The sequence below is a fragment of the Salmo trutta genome, chromosome 12 (genome assembly GCF_901001165.1).
Source record: "Salmo trutta chromosome 12, fSalTru1.1, whole genome shotgun sequence".
NCBI lineage: Eukaryota > Metazoa > Chordata > Actinopteri > Salmoniformes > Salmonidae > Salmo > Salmo trutta.
The window spans coordinates 84,612,377-84,628,612 of record NC_042968.1 but is presented as its reverse complement, the minus strand read 5'-3'; the positions used below and the strand labels follow the sequence as shown (position 1 = coordinate 84,628,612).

At 42.3% G+C, this 16,236-nt stretch overlaps 1 protein-coding gene across 8 annotated transcripts in view; it reads right to left on the bottom strand.

The window, feature by feature from the left end:
• Positions 1 to 16,236, bottom strand: part of LOC115204505 (calcium/calmodulin-dependent protein kinase type II subunit alpha) — a 98,748-nt gene that overhangs the window by 39,141 nt on the left and 43,371 nt on the right. For all 8 annotated transcript variants that reach the window (XM_029770139.1, XM_029770137.1, XM_029770144.1 and 5 more), the window contains exons 4-6: positions 11,034 to 11,088; positions 6,822 to 6,887; positions 2,601 to 2,673 (exon numbers count right to left, since the gene is read on the bottom strand). In XM_029770139.1, the coding sequence (XP_029625999.1) occupies positions 2,601 to 2,673; positions 6,822 to 6,887; positions 11,034 to 11,088 (194 nt within the window). The remainder of the gene's footprint in view (positions 1 to 2,600; positions 2,674 to 6,821; positions 6,888 to 11,033; positions 11,089 to 16,236) is intronic.

Genomic DNA, 16,236 nt, shown 5'->3' with positions numbered 1-16,236 from the left:
AGCCAGTTAGCCAGCCAGTCAGTCAGCAGTCAGTTAGTCAGCCAGTTAGTCAGCAGTCAGTTAGTCAGCCAGTTAGCCAGTCAGTCAGTCAGCAGTCAGTCAGCCAGCAGTCAGTCAGTCAGCAGTCAGTCAGCAGCCAGTCAGTCAGCAGTCAGTTAGTCAGCCAGTTAGCCAGCCAGTCAGCAGTCAGTCAGTCAGCAGTCAGTCAGTCAGCAGTCAGTCAGTCAGCAGTCAGTTAGTCAGTCAGTCAGTCAGCAGTCAGTTAGTCAGCCAGTTAGCCAGCCAGTCAGTCAGCAGTCAGTCAGCAGTCAGTCAGCAGTCAGTCAGTCAGTTAGTCAGCCAGTTAGCCAGCCAGTCAGTCAGCAGTCAGTTAGTCAGCCAGTTAGTCAGCAGTCAGTTAGTCAGCCAGTTAGCCAGTCAGTCAGTCAGCAGTCAGTCAGCCAGCAGTCAGTCAGTCAGCAGTCAGTTAGCCAGCCAGTCAGTCAGTCAGCAGCCAGTCAGTCAGCAGTCAGTCAGTCCGCAGTCAGTTAGTCAGCCAGTCAGTCAGCAGTCAGCAGTCAGTTAGTCAGCCAGTCAGTCAGCAGTCAGCAAGTCAGCCAGTCAGTCAGCAGTCAGTTAGCCAGCCAGTCAGTCAGCAGTCAGTCAGTCAGCAGTCAGTCAGTCAGTCAGCAGTCAGTTAGTCAGCCAGTTAGCCAGCCAGCCAGTCAGTCAGCAGTCAGTCACCCAAAGGAGACAGGAGGCCTGAGCAGAAGCAGGGATACGGTGGCAGACAGACATGACTCTAGGCTGGGCCAGATTGAATAGTGTTAATGACTTTGTGTGGTTACAGCATGACAGAGCTCTGATAAATACAGCACCCAGCCACTTCTATCCCACACAGACGGAGGAATGAACACCCCACCTCCTGCCGCCAATCACTCTACTGCTGCTGCTATGAGATGTTATCCACCCCCTGATAAACACAGACACACACCACACGCACGACTGCACACAGGCACACATACACAAACACACACACACCTAAAATCGCAGCCTACACAGATTCATTTTATCACTCCATCTTCCCTCAGTTCCCAGGTGCTGGGAGGCAGATGTGAAACCATGTGAACGGAACATGTATCTGTTGGGCAGAAGGGTCTCTCTTTGTACTAGCATGTGTTAGTGCATGATAATCACAGTGTGATTGTTGAAGAAGTCCGTAAGAAAGATTAGAAAAAATACATTTTGAAAAAGATGTAATAAACAAAAATGTACCTTTGAAAGAGTGTGGGTATATATAGCGGTAACTGAACAATTATTTTGGTTACTACATTATTCCATATGTGTTATTTCATAATTGTGATGTCTTTACTACTTTTGTACAATGTAGAAAATAGTACAAATAAAGAAAAACCCTTGAATGAGTAGGTGTATAGCCGGTACTTGAATACGTGTATTAATAAATCAAACAGTTCTGGAACCTGTGATTTATCTGTCCCTCTTTGACACTACAACAGGGCAGACATACTGTAGCACACGCCAATGCTGTCCGACGTGATGGAGATGGTGTGAGGGCTTGTTTCCATTTTTACTCCCATGAGCTGACGTTGAGATATGGAGTACATGTACTGTACAAGACAAGTTGGCAACAGAACAGTGGATCAATGGTGGTTGCACTGTAAGTTAATGCCTATTTTATAATCATCAAACTGTGTGCAGGGGAAATTACTTATGACAGAAGAGGGTTTAGCAGCATGTCCCCTGAATTCTCTGATTGGTTTGATTGGGCTTTTGTTATTCTGTCCACATACCTACAGGTGAATCTCAGCGTGATTCACCTGAAAGTCTTGGCTAGGGTTGCAAAATTCTGGGAACTTTAAATAAATTCCCTGGTTTTCCAGAAATCCTGGATGGAGAATTCCAGATTTCCTGCTTATTGCCCCCTGACTCTGGGATCCTCCAACCGGGATTTTGGAAAAACCAGGGAATGTATTGAAAGTTTGTGGAATTTTGCAACCTTAGTCAAGGCAGAGAGGAATGGCCTGTTGGCCTGTTATCTGCTGCCTGAGGAGCAAACATTACATAGATGTGTCCTCAAGGTTCAAATTAAAAAGAGCCTGGATGGCTAAAATGAATGTTTTAAATGTGTTTAAATTAATGAAAATATCAACAAATGTATCATCTGAAGTTTCTGACTACACTCTTAGAAGAAAAGTTGTTATCTGGAACCTAAAAGGATTCTTTGGCTGTCCCCATAGGATAACCCTTTAAAGAACCCTATTTGGTTCAAGGTAAAACCCTTTTGAGTTCCATGTAGAACCCTTTACACAGAGGGTTCACATGGAACCCAAAAGAGTTCTACCTGAAACCAAAAATGGTTCTATATGGAACCAAAAAAGGGTTCTCCTATGGGGATAGCTATGGACTGGGCCATTGCTCCGAAGAACCCTTTAGGAACCCTATTTTCTAAGAGTGTACAGATTATTTAAATCCAAATCCATTTTTTATCAAATCAATCAGATAATAACAATGTCATCAAAGTGATTTCTTGCAGTGGATAAGCAGTCTGTGCCTGTGCAGAACACAGTCTGTCTTTTAATTTAATTGTTATTAAATCTTACCTTGAGGTCTCTGTGAACGACTCCCATCTGATGACAATGAAGCACTGCCTCCAGAATCTGCTGAATACAATGACTATGAAAAGAGAGAGAGAAAACTGAAAGACTGAGTGAGCTGGGAGTTTTGAGAGGCTAAATTGAATGCTATTGAAAATGGGCTTCACTTCAGCATTAATCCACACAGCATTTTGGATAAAATGGCTTATGCACCTCCAAAACAATACAAAGACACACAGAGGTGTTAGATTTGGCCATTCATTTTCCTAAACTGTCGATCAACACAGTAGCACGGGCCAAAGCCTGATGAGTTTTTGCATGTTTGGCTGGGAGTCAGTGGGAAGATAATTAGCAACAAGACTCAGCTGTCAATCAAGCAGTGGAGCAGTGGAACAGGGAGAACCCGGTCCGCAGAGATAGAGAGACGGACACGCTAAACCCGGGCGAAGTGTGTACATTGATGTGAGGTCGCTCCTACACGTCCACAGCCATCTGTTTCCATTTGTTTCTGTTCATTAATTTGTTTTGTGGCCCTGTTGCTTTGTCACTGCAAGCAATGGCCCAGTCCATAGCTGGTGTTGGGTGAATTAGTGAGATACTCTATCATGAATAGATTGACGGAGGTAAAGCTGTTCAATCCAAATGAATAGTCCAATAACGGACCTGCAGACAAAACAAAGGCCTCTGACTGTGACGACATGACAACAAAGTTTTAACTGAAAGGCTTTAGACAATCAGAGGAGGCTCCTCAGAGGAGGAAGGGGAGGACCATCCTCCTCAATAAATTTCATAATAATAGTGAAACATTAAAAACGTTATCCTTTTTAGATAAAACTATACTAAATATATTCACATTACTAAATAATCAATTTAAACACACTGTTTTGCAATGAACATACATGGCCCATCTGTAAATCTGTAAATAGCCCAACCAACTACCTCATCCCCATACTGTATTTATTTATTTATCTTGCTCCTTTGCACCCTAGTATTTCTACTTTGCACATTCATCTACTGCACATCTACCATTCCAGTGTTTAATTGCTATATTGTAATTATTTCGCCACCATGGCCTATTTATTGCCTTACCTCCCTTATCTCATCTCATGTGCACACATTGTGTACAGACTTGTTTTTCTACTGTATTATTGACTGTGTGTTTGTTTACTCCATGTGTAACTCTGTGTTGTTGTATGTGTCGAACTGCTTTGCTTTATCTTGGCCAGGTCGCAGTTGTAAATGAGAACTTTTTCTCAACTTGCCTACCTGGTTTAAAAAAGGTGAAATAAAAAAAACAAAAAACTGAAGGTCTAAAGTAACCTCAACAGCACTCTGTACGGTAGCACCGTGGTGTAGCCAGAGGACAGCTAGCTTCCATCCTCCTCTGGGTACATTGACTTCAATACAAAACCTAGGAGGCTCGTGGTTCTCACCCCCTTTCATAGACTTAAACAGTAATTATGACAACTTCCGGAAGATGTCCTCCAACCTATCAGAGCTCTTTCAGCATGAACTGACATGTTGTCCACCCAATCAAAGGATCAGAGAATGAATCTAGTACTGAAAGCACAAGCTACACCTAGCTACTGTAGCACTCCAGTGCATAAAATGTGGTGAGTAGTTGACGCATAGAGAGAGAAAGACAATAGTTGAAAAGTTTTGAACAAATTAATTTCTTTATAATGAAGGAGAAGCGAGAGAGAGAGAGAGACAGAGAGAGAGAGCTAGCTATATTTTGTTGTATTTTTTTTTCACTTTCACTTACTTAGCTAGTGAATGCAGCTAGCTAATTTAATCTACTCAAACACCTGGCTCAAACAGAGAAGGCTGCTATGTTACCTAGCTGGTTATGGCTATCCAACACTGGAACTTCCAAGTCAAGGTAAGCTTTTGGTTTTATTAATATATTGCCACCGAGGCCCGCCGGTCTAACTGCTAATCAGCTTTCTGCTGACTGTACACTGTACTGCATGTTTGTAGAGGGTTTACTAATGTGTTAGTTCTAGTAGCTATGTTGACTATGATATTAATATGGTGACAACGATGTAGGCTGTGTAGCGGTTAGCGGTTAGGATATGAAGGTTTGGCTTGGATACGTTTTTTCGCCTGGTCACAGAAAGATGAAATGTTCTGCAAGTCCACAAGCGAAGTCCACAAGCGAAGGAAAAAAGTGAGAGGAGGAGAGTGTACAGATGCAAGAAGGAATACAACAATCAAAGAGATCATGCTGTTTGTATGTGGCTTCTATGAAAGTGAACTGTGTGTACATGTGATCAGGGGTGTATTCATACTGCCAATTCTGTTGAAAAACGTTTCTTAAACGGATGTAAACGAAACGGGGATGAACATCCAATCAAATTGTATTTGTCACATGCACTGAATACAACAGGTGAAATGCTTACTTACAACCCCTTAACCAACAATGCAGTTTTTATAAAACAGAGTTAAGAAAATATTTAATAAATAAACCAAAGTAAAAAATAAAAAAAATTAAATAACACATAACAATAATGAGGTTATATACAAGGGGTACCTGTACCGAGTCAATGTGCAGGGATGCAGGTTAGTTGAGGTAATTTGTACATTAGAAACTCTCATTTGCAACTGTTGGACTAATGATTGCATCCTACATTTATATTTACATTTACATTTAAGTCATTTAGCAGACGCTCTTATCCAGAGCGACTTACAAATTGGTGCATTCACCTTATGATATCCAGTGGAACAACCACTTTACAATAGTGCATCTAAATCTTTTTTGGGGGGGGGGGGGTTAGAAGGATTACTTTATCCTATCCCAGGTATTCCTTAAAGAGGTATTGTAAAGAAGTAATCCTTCTAACCCCCCCTTCTAACCCCCCCTCCTAGATTAGCTACATGCAGGCAAGCTGTGTTCAAGGCGGTATTGAATGTGTCAATGTCTGTCACCTTGATTACTCCAATTTCTCTGGACCTGTGCACCTACGATGTAAACTTTCATTCATAGTCTAGGTTGTAGTAACCTCATGATGGGTATAGTGAAAATGTGAGTATTATGTAGTAGCCTAAAACTATTGATGTTACATTGAGCTGGGGTAATGGAATATGAATGACAGTTATCCCCTTATCCCTGCCTGTGCCATTAAACCCCTACAACTCATCCAGAACGCCGCAGCCCGTCTGGTGTTCAACCTTCCCAAGTTCTCTCACGTCACCCCGCTCCTCCGCTCTCTCCACTGGCTTCCAGTTGAAGCTCGCATCTGCTACAAGACCATGGTGCTTGCCTATGGAGCTGTGAGGGGAACGGCACCCCCGTACCTTCAGGCTCTGATCAGGCCCTACACCCAAACAAGGGCACTGCGTTCATCCACCTCTGGCCTGCTGGCCCCCCTACCTCTGCGGAAGCACAGTTCCCGCTCAGCCCAGTCAAAACTGTTCGCTACCCTGGCACCCCAATGGTGGAACAAGCTCCCTCACGACGCCAGGACAGCGGAGTCAATCACCACCTTCCGTAGACACCTGAAACCCCACCTCTTTAAGGAATACCTGGGATAGGATATAGTAATCCTTCTAACCACCCCCCCCCCCAAAAAAAAAATATAGATGTACTGTAAAGTGGTTGTTCCACTGGATATCATAAGGTGAATGCACCAATTTGTAAGTCGCTCTGGATAAGAGCGTCTGCTAAATGACGTAAATGTAAAATGTAAATGTAAATGTAAATCCAATATTCTGTCAAATAAATAAGGCCATGCTCATTAAAATAAAATATCATCCTCCCTCATCTTAAACGGCAACGACCGCCACTGTAGACCGGGGGCCTGATTGGTGTCACAGTTTTGCCCCAGCTCCAGCTGACACACCTGACTCGAATAATCACCTAATCATGATCTTCAGTTTAGAATGACTAATCAGATGTGTTTGCTAGGGATGGAGAAACAGTGTGACACCAATCAGGCTCCTGAGGACTGGAGTTGCCCACCCCTGGTCTAGACGATATACAGTATATCAGGGTTCTATATATATATATATATATATATATATATATATATATATATATATATATATATATATATATATATATATATATATATATGCCTTTAGATGATCTCCTGGTTTGGGAATGCTGGGACCTCTGTATAATTCAATGAATCCATGTTACATTGAAAATTTGAACTCTCTAAATTGCTTTGTCACGTATCTGTGTTTGGGTTTATTCCATGTGTTTTGTGAGGTGGTTCCACTGACCTGGCGTCAGCCTCACTGTAGTACTCTCGAGCAACAATGTCTTCGAAGAGTTCGCCGCCCGTCACTCTGAGGAAGAGAGAGGATTGTTAGGCTGCCTGTCTCAAGAGGATGAAGGTGGCCACCAGAGCATGGAGCCAGCGTGAGAGAAATACTCCCTTCCCAATGCCCCCCATATCAGCCACTGAGACACACTGACAAAGATCAGCTTTAATACTGCAAATAGAGTGTGGCTTCCATCAGTGTAATTGTCTGAATCATTTCCAATCCTCCATATATTTTTTTGTAAAAATATTTTAAAAAATTGGGAGAAAACTGTGTGTTGACATGGAACCTAACAGGCACCTCAATGTAAATTTCTGATGTGGGAAAAGGCATAACCCAAGCAGTTGTCTCACTGTTGCTAAGTTCAGAATTTGAGAGTATGAATCTTCTACAGGATACTCTAGGAGACAGCTAAATGTTACCCAGTCCTGCCTTCACAGGATACTATGAGACAGCTAAATGTTACCCAGTCCTGCCTTCACAGGATACTATGAGACAGCTAAATGTTACCCAGTCCTGCCTTCACAGGATACTAGGAGACAGCTAAATGTTACCCAGTCCTGCCTTCACAGGATACAAGGAGGCAGCTAAATGTTACCCAGTCATGCCTTCACAGGATACAAGGAGACAGCTAAATGTTACCCAGTCATGCATTCACAGGATACTAGAAGACAGCTAAATGTTACCCAGTCCTGCCTTCACAGGTTACTAGGAGACAGCTAAATGTTACCCAGTCCTGCCTTCACAGGATACAAGGAGACAGCTAAATGTTACCCAGTCCTGCCTTCACAGGTTACTAGGAGACAGCTAAATGTTACCCAGTCCTGCCTTCAGAGGATACTAGAAGACAGCTAAATGTTAACCAGTCATGCCTTCACAGGATACAAGGAGACAGCTAAATGTTAACGAGTTATGACTTCACAGGATTAACACATAGACTGGCACACACTGACCATATATCGCTAGATATACAGTACGAATGACGTAAACAAATATACACTCAGAATGATAAGTAGATTAAGTCTGATATTTGTAGGCTTATTTCATAAACCTGCTAGTACAAGGTGATTGGGCTCTGACAAACTAGTTTGCTCCTAAATATGTCAGCTTTAAAGACTATGGAAGGGAATTTAGTTTTTCTTAGTCTCTCATTTTTGTCAGTTTCGAAACTTTCACTACGTAACTGTGTATTATCCCAAAGAATTAAGCAAGTGTGATCTTTATGATTTGGGCACTATAGGAAGACACATTTCAGTTGAATGCATTCAGTTGTACAATTGACTAGGTTAGTTTCTTAATCAAAGAGAATCTATAGCAAGGGACTGCTTCTAAACACCATCCTGCTGTTTCAGATGAGTTAAGAACAACTTGCATTGTCATCAAGATCTTCTTATGCAACACTTTGTCCTGCTGCTCATTGTCACACTTACAAAGCTGTTCTTATTCATTCAGAGACTTTAACAGGGAAGAGGCAGCTAAGAGAAGACGCCTCATAACCGAGGCAAGAAGAATTTTCTGTAATATAATTCCAGTTTCTGTAATATAATTCCAGTTTCTGTAATATAATTCCAGTTTCTGTAATATAATTCCAGTTCCTATAATATAATTCCAGTTTCTGTAATATAATTCCAGTTTATGTAATATAATTCCAGTTCCTGTAATATAATTCCAGTTTCTGTAATATAATTCCAGTTCCTGTAATATAAATACAATTTTTGTAATATAATTCCAGTTCCTGTAATATAATTCCAGTTCCTGTAATATAATTCCAGTTTCTGCAATGAAAAGCATTCAACACCTCCAGGGGACTGTAATCACTGTTATGCAGACTGAAATCAACAGTTCCTTGAAAGGCATTGAAAGATATTACAACAGTTGAGTGTTTAAAATGCATATAATAGTGATATTTACAGAACTAATATATTATGGTGCACTCAGAGAGTACGGAGCACACTCAACACTACAGGTCTCTCTAGTCATAATTAGTGGTTAGATACAAACCATAGCCTATGGCAGGGATCATCAACTAGATTCAGCAGAGGGACAATTTTTTTGTTGTTGAGCAGATGGTCAGGGGGCTGGAAAATAATTACAAATAATTTGTGGACTGAAAATGTACCATAAGAAGCCAAAACTGATGTAATAGTTGACTAAACATAATAATGTCAAACCTTGCTTACATTTGTATTCGATCAAATATACTGTATATCTCTATTATGCATGGGAATACTTAAGAACAGAAATGTTTGCAATTTTATTACAAATAATGAACAGAAATACCTTATTTGCGTAAGTATTCAGCCCTTTTGCTATGAGACTTGAAATTGAGCACAGCTGCATCCTGTTTCCACTGATCATCCTTGAGATGTTCAATTTAAATTAAATTTATTGGACATTATTTGGAAAGGCACACACCTGTCTATATAAGGTCACACACTTGACAGTGCATGTCAAAGAAAAAAAAACAAGCCATGAGGACAAAGGAATTGTCCGTAGAGCTCCGAGGCAGGATTGTGTCGAGGCACAGATCTGGGGAAGGATACCAAAACATTTCTGCAGCATTGAAGTTGTTGCCTCCAACATTCTTAAATAGAAGATGTTTGAAACCAGCAAGACTCTTCCTAGAGCTGGCCGCCCGGACAATCTGAGCAATAGAGGGAGAAGGGCCTTGGTCAGGAAGATGGTCATTCTGACAGAGCTCTAGAGTTCCTCTGTGGAGATGGGTGAACCTTCCAGAAGAACAACCTGCAGCACTCCACCAATCAGGTCTTTATGGTAGAGTGGCCAGATGGAAGCCATTCCTCAGTAAAAGGCACATGACAGCCCACTTGGAGTTTACCAAAAGGCACCTAAAGACTCTCAGACCATGAGAAACAAGATCTGATGGTCTGATGAAATCTGATGAAACCAAGATTGAACACTTTGGTCAAAATGCCAAGCGTCAAGCCTGGAGGAAATCTGGCACCATCCCTACAGTGAAGCATGGTGGTGGCAGCATCATGCTGTGAGGATGTTTTTCAGCAGCAGGGACTGGGAGACTAGTCAGGATTGAGGCAAAGATGAACAGAGCAAAGTACAAAGACATTTTTTTATCATTTAGTTTTTTACCCTTTTTCTCCCCAATTGTGTGATATCCTATTGGTAGTTACAGTATTGTCCCATCGCTGCAACTCCTGTACGGACTCGGGAGAGGATATGGTCGAGAGTCATGCATCCTTCAATACACGACCCTGCCAAGCCGCACAGCTTCTTCACACACTGCTCACTTTACCCGGAAGCCAGCAGCACCAATGCGTCAGAGGAAACACCATCCAACTGGTGACCGTGTCAGCGTGCATGCGCCCGGCCCACCACAGGAGTCGCTAGAGCGTGATGGGACAAGGACATCCCGGCTAGCCAAACCCTCCCCTAATCTGGACAACGCTGGGCCAATTGTGCGCCGCCTCATGAGTCTCCCAGTCGTGTTCAAACCCGGATCTGTAGTGACGCCTCTAGCACTGCGATTCAGTACCTTAGACCGCTGCGCCACTCGGGAGGCCGTACAGAGAGATACTTGATGAAAACCTGCTCCAGAGCACTCAGGACCTCAGACTGGGGCTAAGTGGCTTCGGGACAAGTCTGTGGCTTCAGGACAAGTCTCGGGAATGTCCTTGATTAGCCCAGCCAGTGCCTGGATTTGAACCCGATCGAACATCCCTGAAGAAAGCTGCACAGCAACGCTCCCCATCCAACCTGACAGAGTTTGAAAGGATCTGCAGAGAAGAATGAGAGAAACTCCCCAAATACAGGTGTGCCTTGCTTTTCTTTCAAAAACAAGGACATTTCTAAGTGACCCCAAACTCATTTCTAGGTGACCCCCCCACCCCCCCGACCATCCACTCAAGAAAACATTGGCATGTGGCTGAATGTCGCTGGGGCCCCTAGTGTATAGCTTACTGAGGAGCTTATTGAAATCAGGACCACTGCCTAGCTCAATGGTAGATATTCATGTACTGTGGTTCTGTCTCATACAGGCTGTTGTGCCGAGTGTGATTAGAACTCACATCAAGACTCACATCAAGCCACCTCTCAGCCTTGAAAGAATCATTGTGTCATTAATGTCAATCATTCCCACTGTGTGTGAGTGGATGAATTATGCAGTAAATAGATTCACTGCAGTGCATTACTCACAGGTCAAAGATCAGGTAGTGATGTCCTTCCTCCGAGATGCTGTCATGGAGACGCACTGGATGGAGAAAAGAGAGAAAGGAAGTAAACATGTTTTTAAGGGAATTGCTGGGACTGAAAGCTCTAATATTTCCCACATGGAATGCACAGTCAGTGACCTTAAAATGTCTAAATCACACATTTCTCAAACACCCAGCCTACTTCAATTCACAGTGTCTCACATTCCCCAAAATATATGTTTTTCAAGAATATCTAGGTCTGGATTATAGGTAGAGGTAATTGAAGTGATGATGCACAATGTTCATTAACTACTTAAGTGAAGCTTGGATAGTGCTTGTGGTGTCCCATTGATGTCGTTATGTTATCTTCATGATGGAGAGAAGAGTATACACTCTTTCTCTCTCCCTCTCCCTCTTTCTCTCTCTGTCTCTCCTCTCCCTCTCGCTCTCTTTCTGTTGCATTGTTCTCCTCACCAGTGCCAATCACCACCCCTCCCCGTCCTCCCCACCCCTCCCCATCCCTCCCAAACCCTCCTATCCCCTCCCTCTCCCAGCAGGCAGTGTGTTATACTGCTCTGTGTGCATGTGTGTGGGTGTGTTTGTAGTGAGAGGAGAGGACAGGTGTGTGTTAGAGTGTGTGTATGTGTGCTTGTGTGTGTGGGTGCCCGAGAGAGAAAAGAGAACAAGAGGAAGACTGCAGTATAGATACCTTCACCAGTATAGATACCTTCACCAGTATAGATACCTTCACCAGTACAGATACCTTCACCATTATAGATACCTTCACCAGCATAGATGCCTTCACCTGTATAGATACCTTCACTTGTATAGATACACTCACCAGTATAAATACCTTCACCTGTATAGATACCTTCACCAGTATAGATACAGTGAGGGAAAAAAGCAATCAATCAATCAGATTCCAAACTCTCCACCATGGCCAAGACCAAAGAGCTCTCCAAGGATGTCAGGAACAAGATTGTAGACTTACACAAGGCTGGAATGGGCTACAAGACCATCGCCAAGCAGCTTGGTGAGGTGACACCAGTTGGTGCGATTATTCGCAAATGGAAGAAACACAAAAGAACTGTCAATCTCTCAGCCTGGGGCTTCATGCAAGATCTCACCTCATGGAGTTGCAATGATCATGAGAACGGTGAGGAATCAGCCCAGAACTACACGGGAGGATCTTGTCAATGATCTCAAGGCAGCTGGGACCATAGTCACCAAGAAAACAATTGGTAACACACTACACCGTGAAGTACTGAAATCCTGCAGTGCCCGCAAGGTCCCTCTGCTCAAGAAAGCACATATACATGCCCGTCTGAAGTTTGCCAATGAACATCTGAATGATTCAGAGGACAACTGGGTGAAAGTGTTGTGGTCAGATGAGACCAAAATGGAGCTCTTTGGCATCAACTCAACTCGCCGTGTTTGGAGGAGGAGGAATGCTGCCTATGACCCCAAGAACAACATCCCCACCGTCAAACATGGAGGTGGAAACATTATGCTTTGGGGGTGTTTTTCTGCTAAGGGGACAGGACAACTTCACAGCATCAAAGGGACGATGGACGGGGCCATGTACCGTCAAATCTTGGGTGAGAACCTCCTTCCCTCAGACAGGGCATTGAAAATGGGTCGTGGATGGGTATTCCAGCATGACAATGACCCAAAACACACGGCCAAGGCAACAAAGGAGTGGCTCAAGAAGAAGCACATTAAGGTCCTGGAGTGGGCTAGCCAGTCTCCAGACCTTAATCGCATAGAAAATCTGTGGAGGGAGCTGAAGGTTCGAGTTGCCAAACGTCAGCCTCGAAACCTAAATGACTTGGAGAAGATCTGCAAAGAGGAGTGGGACAAAAACCTGGTGGCCAACTACAAGAAACGTCTGACCTCTGTGATTGCCAACAAGGGTTTTGCCACCAAGTACTAAGTCATGTTTTGCAGAGGGGTCAAATACTTATTTCCCTCGTTAAAATGCAAATCAATTTGTAACATTTCTGACATCCGTTTTTCAGGATTTTTTCGTTGTTATTCTGTCTCTCACTGTTCAAATAAACCTACCATTAAAATTATAGACTGATAATTTTTTTGTCAGTGGGAAAACGTCAAAAATCAGCAGGGGATCAAATACTTTTTTCCCTCACTGTACCTTAACCAGTATAGATACCTTCTCCTGTATAGTTATCTTCAAAAGTATAAATACTTTCACCTGTATAGATACCTTCACCAGTATAGATACCTTCACCAGTATAGATACTTTCACCTGTATAGATACCTTCACCAGTACAGATACCTTCACCTGTATAGATATCTTCACCTGTATAGGTACCTTAACCTGTATAGATACCTTCACCTGTATAGATACACTCACCAGTATAAATACCTTCACCTGTATAGATACCTTCACCAGTATAGATACTTTCACCTATATAGATACCTTCAGCTATATTGATACTTTCACCTGTATAGATACCTTCACCAGTACAGATACCTTCACCTCTATAGGTACCTTCACCTGTATAGATACCTTCACCTGCCAACACCAATGCTTAGCAACAGTCTCTCCATTACATAAGCCTGAAACAGCAATCTCAGATAATTCTCCCCAACTTTGCCAAAAAAGCAAAGGTCATGGAAGTAGTGTGATCCTGAGCTGCTTTTTGTCCAGAGAGGTAGTCTGTGTACCAGTCTGGTTAGAATTCCACACCTTGCCACTTCTTGGAGCTAAACAGACAGGTACCCAGGCTGCCAGAGAGGATCTACCAGAGGAAACGGCCAATCTGGTGTTACTGATGGTGATTTTGGCCTGTCACTGGCTGTGTTGGTTTCCCTTGGCAAGGCTTCCCCTATCAGTCAAAGGGACACTCCAGTCCCTTCGTTATGGGTTGTGACTAGGTTAAGACACTAAAGAGTATCAATTTTGATGGAAACCTTTGATCCCAGACTCCTTAAGAACCTTTCATTTACCAATCGCTTGTCTAGGCTGTTGTCAACCATCAATCTGAGGAATTTCTACAGGAAACGCAAACTGAATAGGGATGTGTCTAGCTGAATAGGGATGTGTCTAACTGAATAGGGATGAGTCTAACTGAATAGGGATGTGTCTAATTGAATAGGGATGAGTCTAACTGAATAGGGATGTGTCTAATTGAATAGGGATGTGCCAAACTGGATAGGGATGAGTCTAACTAAATACGGATGTGTCTAGCTGAATATGGATGTGCCTAGCTGAATAGGGATGTGTCTAACTGAATATATATGTGTCTAACTGAATAGGGATGTGTCTAACTGAATAGGGATGTATCTAACTAGATATGTTTGTAACAAAATAGCGATGTGTCTAAATTAATAGATATGTGTCTAACTGAATAGGGATGTGTCTAACTGAATATATATGTGTCTAACTGAATAGGGATGTGCCTAGCTGAATAGGGATGTGTCTAATTGAATATGGATGTGTCTGACTGAATAGGGATGTGTCTAACTGAATAGGGATGTGCCTAACTGAATAGGGATGTGTCTAACTGAATAGATATGTGTCTAACTGAATAGAGATGTGTCTAACTGAATAGGGATGTGTCTAACTGAATAGAGATGTGTCTAACTGAATAGATATGTGTCTAACTGAATGGGGATGTGTCTGACTGAATAGGGATGTGTCTAGCTGAATAGATATGTGTCTAACTGAATAGGGATGTGTCTAACTGAACAGAGATGTGTCTAACTGAATATATATGTGTCTAACTGAATAGGGATGTGTCTAACTGAATAGGGATGTGTCTAACTGAACAGGGGTGAGTCTAACTGAATAGGGATGTGTCTAACTGAATAGGGATGTGTCTAACTGAATAGGGATGTGTCTAACTGAATAGAGATGTGTCTAACTGAATAGGGATGTGTCTAACTGAATAGGGATGTGTCTAACTGAATAGGGATGTGTCTAACTGAATAGGGATGTGTCTAACTGAATGAGATGTGTCTAACTGAATAGGGATGTATCTAACTAGATATGTGTCTAACAAAATAGGGATGTGTCTACATTAATAGATATGTGTCTAACTGAATAGGGATGTGTCTAACTGAATATATATGTGTCTAACTGAATAGGGATGTGTCTAACTGAATAGATATGTTTCTAACTGAATAGGGATGTGTCTAACTGAATAGGGATGTGTCTAACTGAATAGATATGTGTCTAACTGAATATATATGTCTAACTGAATAGATATGTGTCTAACTGAATATATATGTGTCTAACTGAATAGGGATGTGTCTAACTGAATAGGGATGTGCCTAGCTGAACAGGGATGTGTCTAACTGAATAGGGATGTGTCTAACTGAATATATATGTGTCTAACTGAGTAGGGATGTGCCTAGCTGAATATGGATGTGTCTAACTGAATAGGGATGTGTCTAACTGAATAGGGATGTGTCTAACTGAATAGGGGTGTGCCTAACTGAACAGGGGTGAGTCTAACTGAATAGGGATGTGCCTAACTGAATAGGGATGAGTCTAACTGAATAGGGATGTGTCTAGCTGAATATGGATGTGCCTAGCTGAATAGGGATGTGTCTAACTGAATAGATATGTGTCTAACTGAATAGAGATGTGTCTAACTGAATAGGGATGTGTCTAACTGAATAGATATGTGTCTAACTGAATAGAGATGTGTCTAACTGAATAGGGATGTATCTAACTAGATATGTGTCTAAATTAATAGATATGTGTCTAACTGAATAGGGATGTGTCTAACTGAATATATATGTGTCTAACTGAATAGGGATGTGTCTAACTGAATAGGGTTGTGTCTAACTGAATAGGGATGTGTCTAACTGAATAGGGATGTGTCTAACTGAATAGGGATGTGTCTAACTGAACAGGGATGTGTCTAACTGAATAGGGATGTGTCTAACTGAATAGGGATGTGTCTAACTGAATAGGGATGTGCCTAACTGAATAGGGATGAGTCTAACTGAATAGGGATGTGTCTAGCTGAATATGGATGTGCCTAACTGAATAGGGATGTGTCTAGCTGAATAGGGATGTGCCTAGCTGAATAGGGATTTGTCTAACTGAATAGGGATGTGCCTAGCTGAATAGGGGATGTGTCTAACTGAATAGGGATGTGCCTAGCTGAACAGGGATGTGTCTAACTGAATAGGGATGTGTCTAACTGAATAGGGATGTGTCTAGCTGAATATGG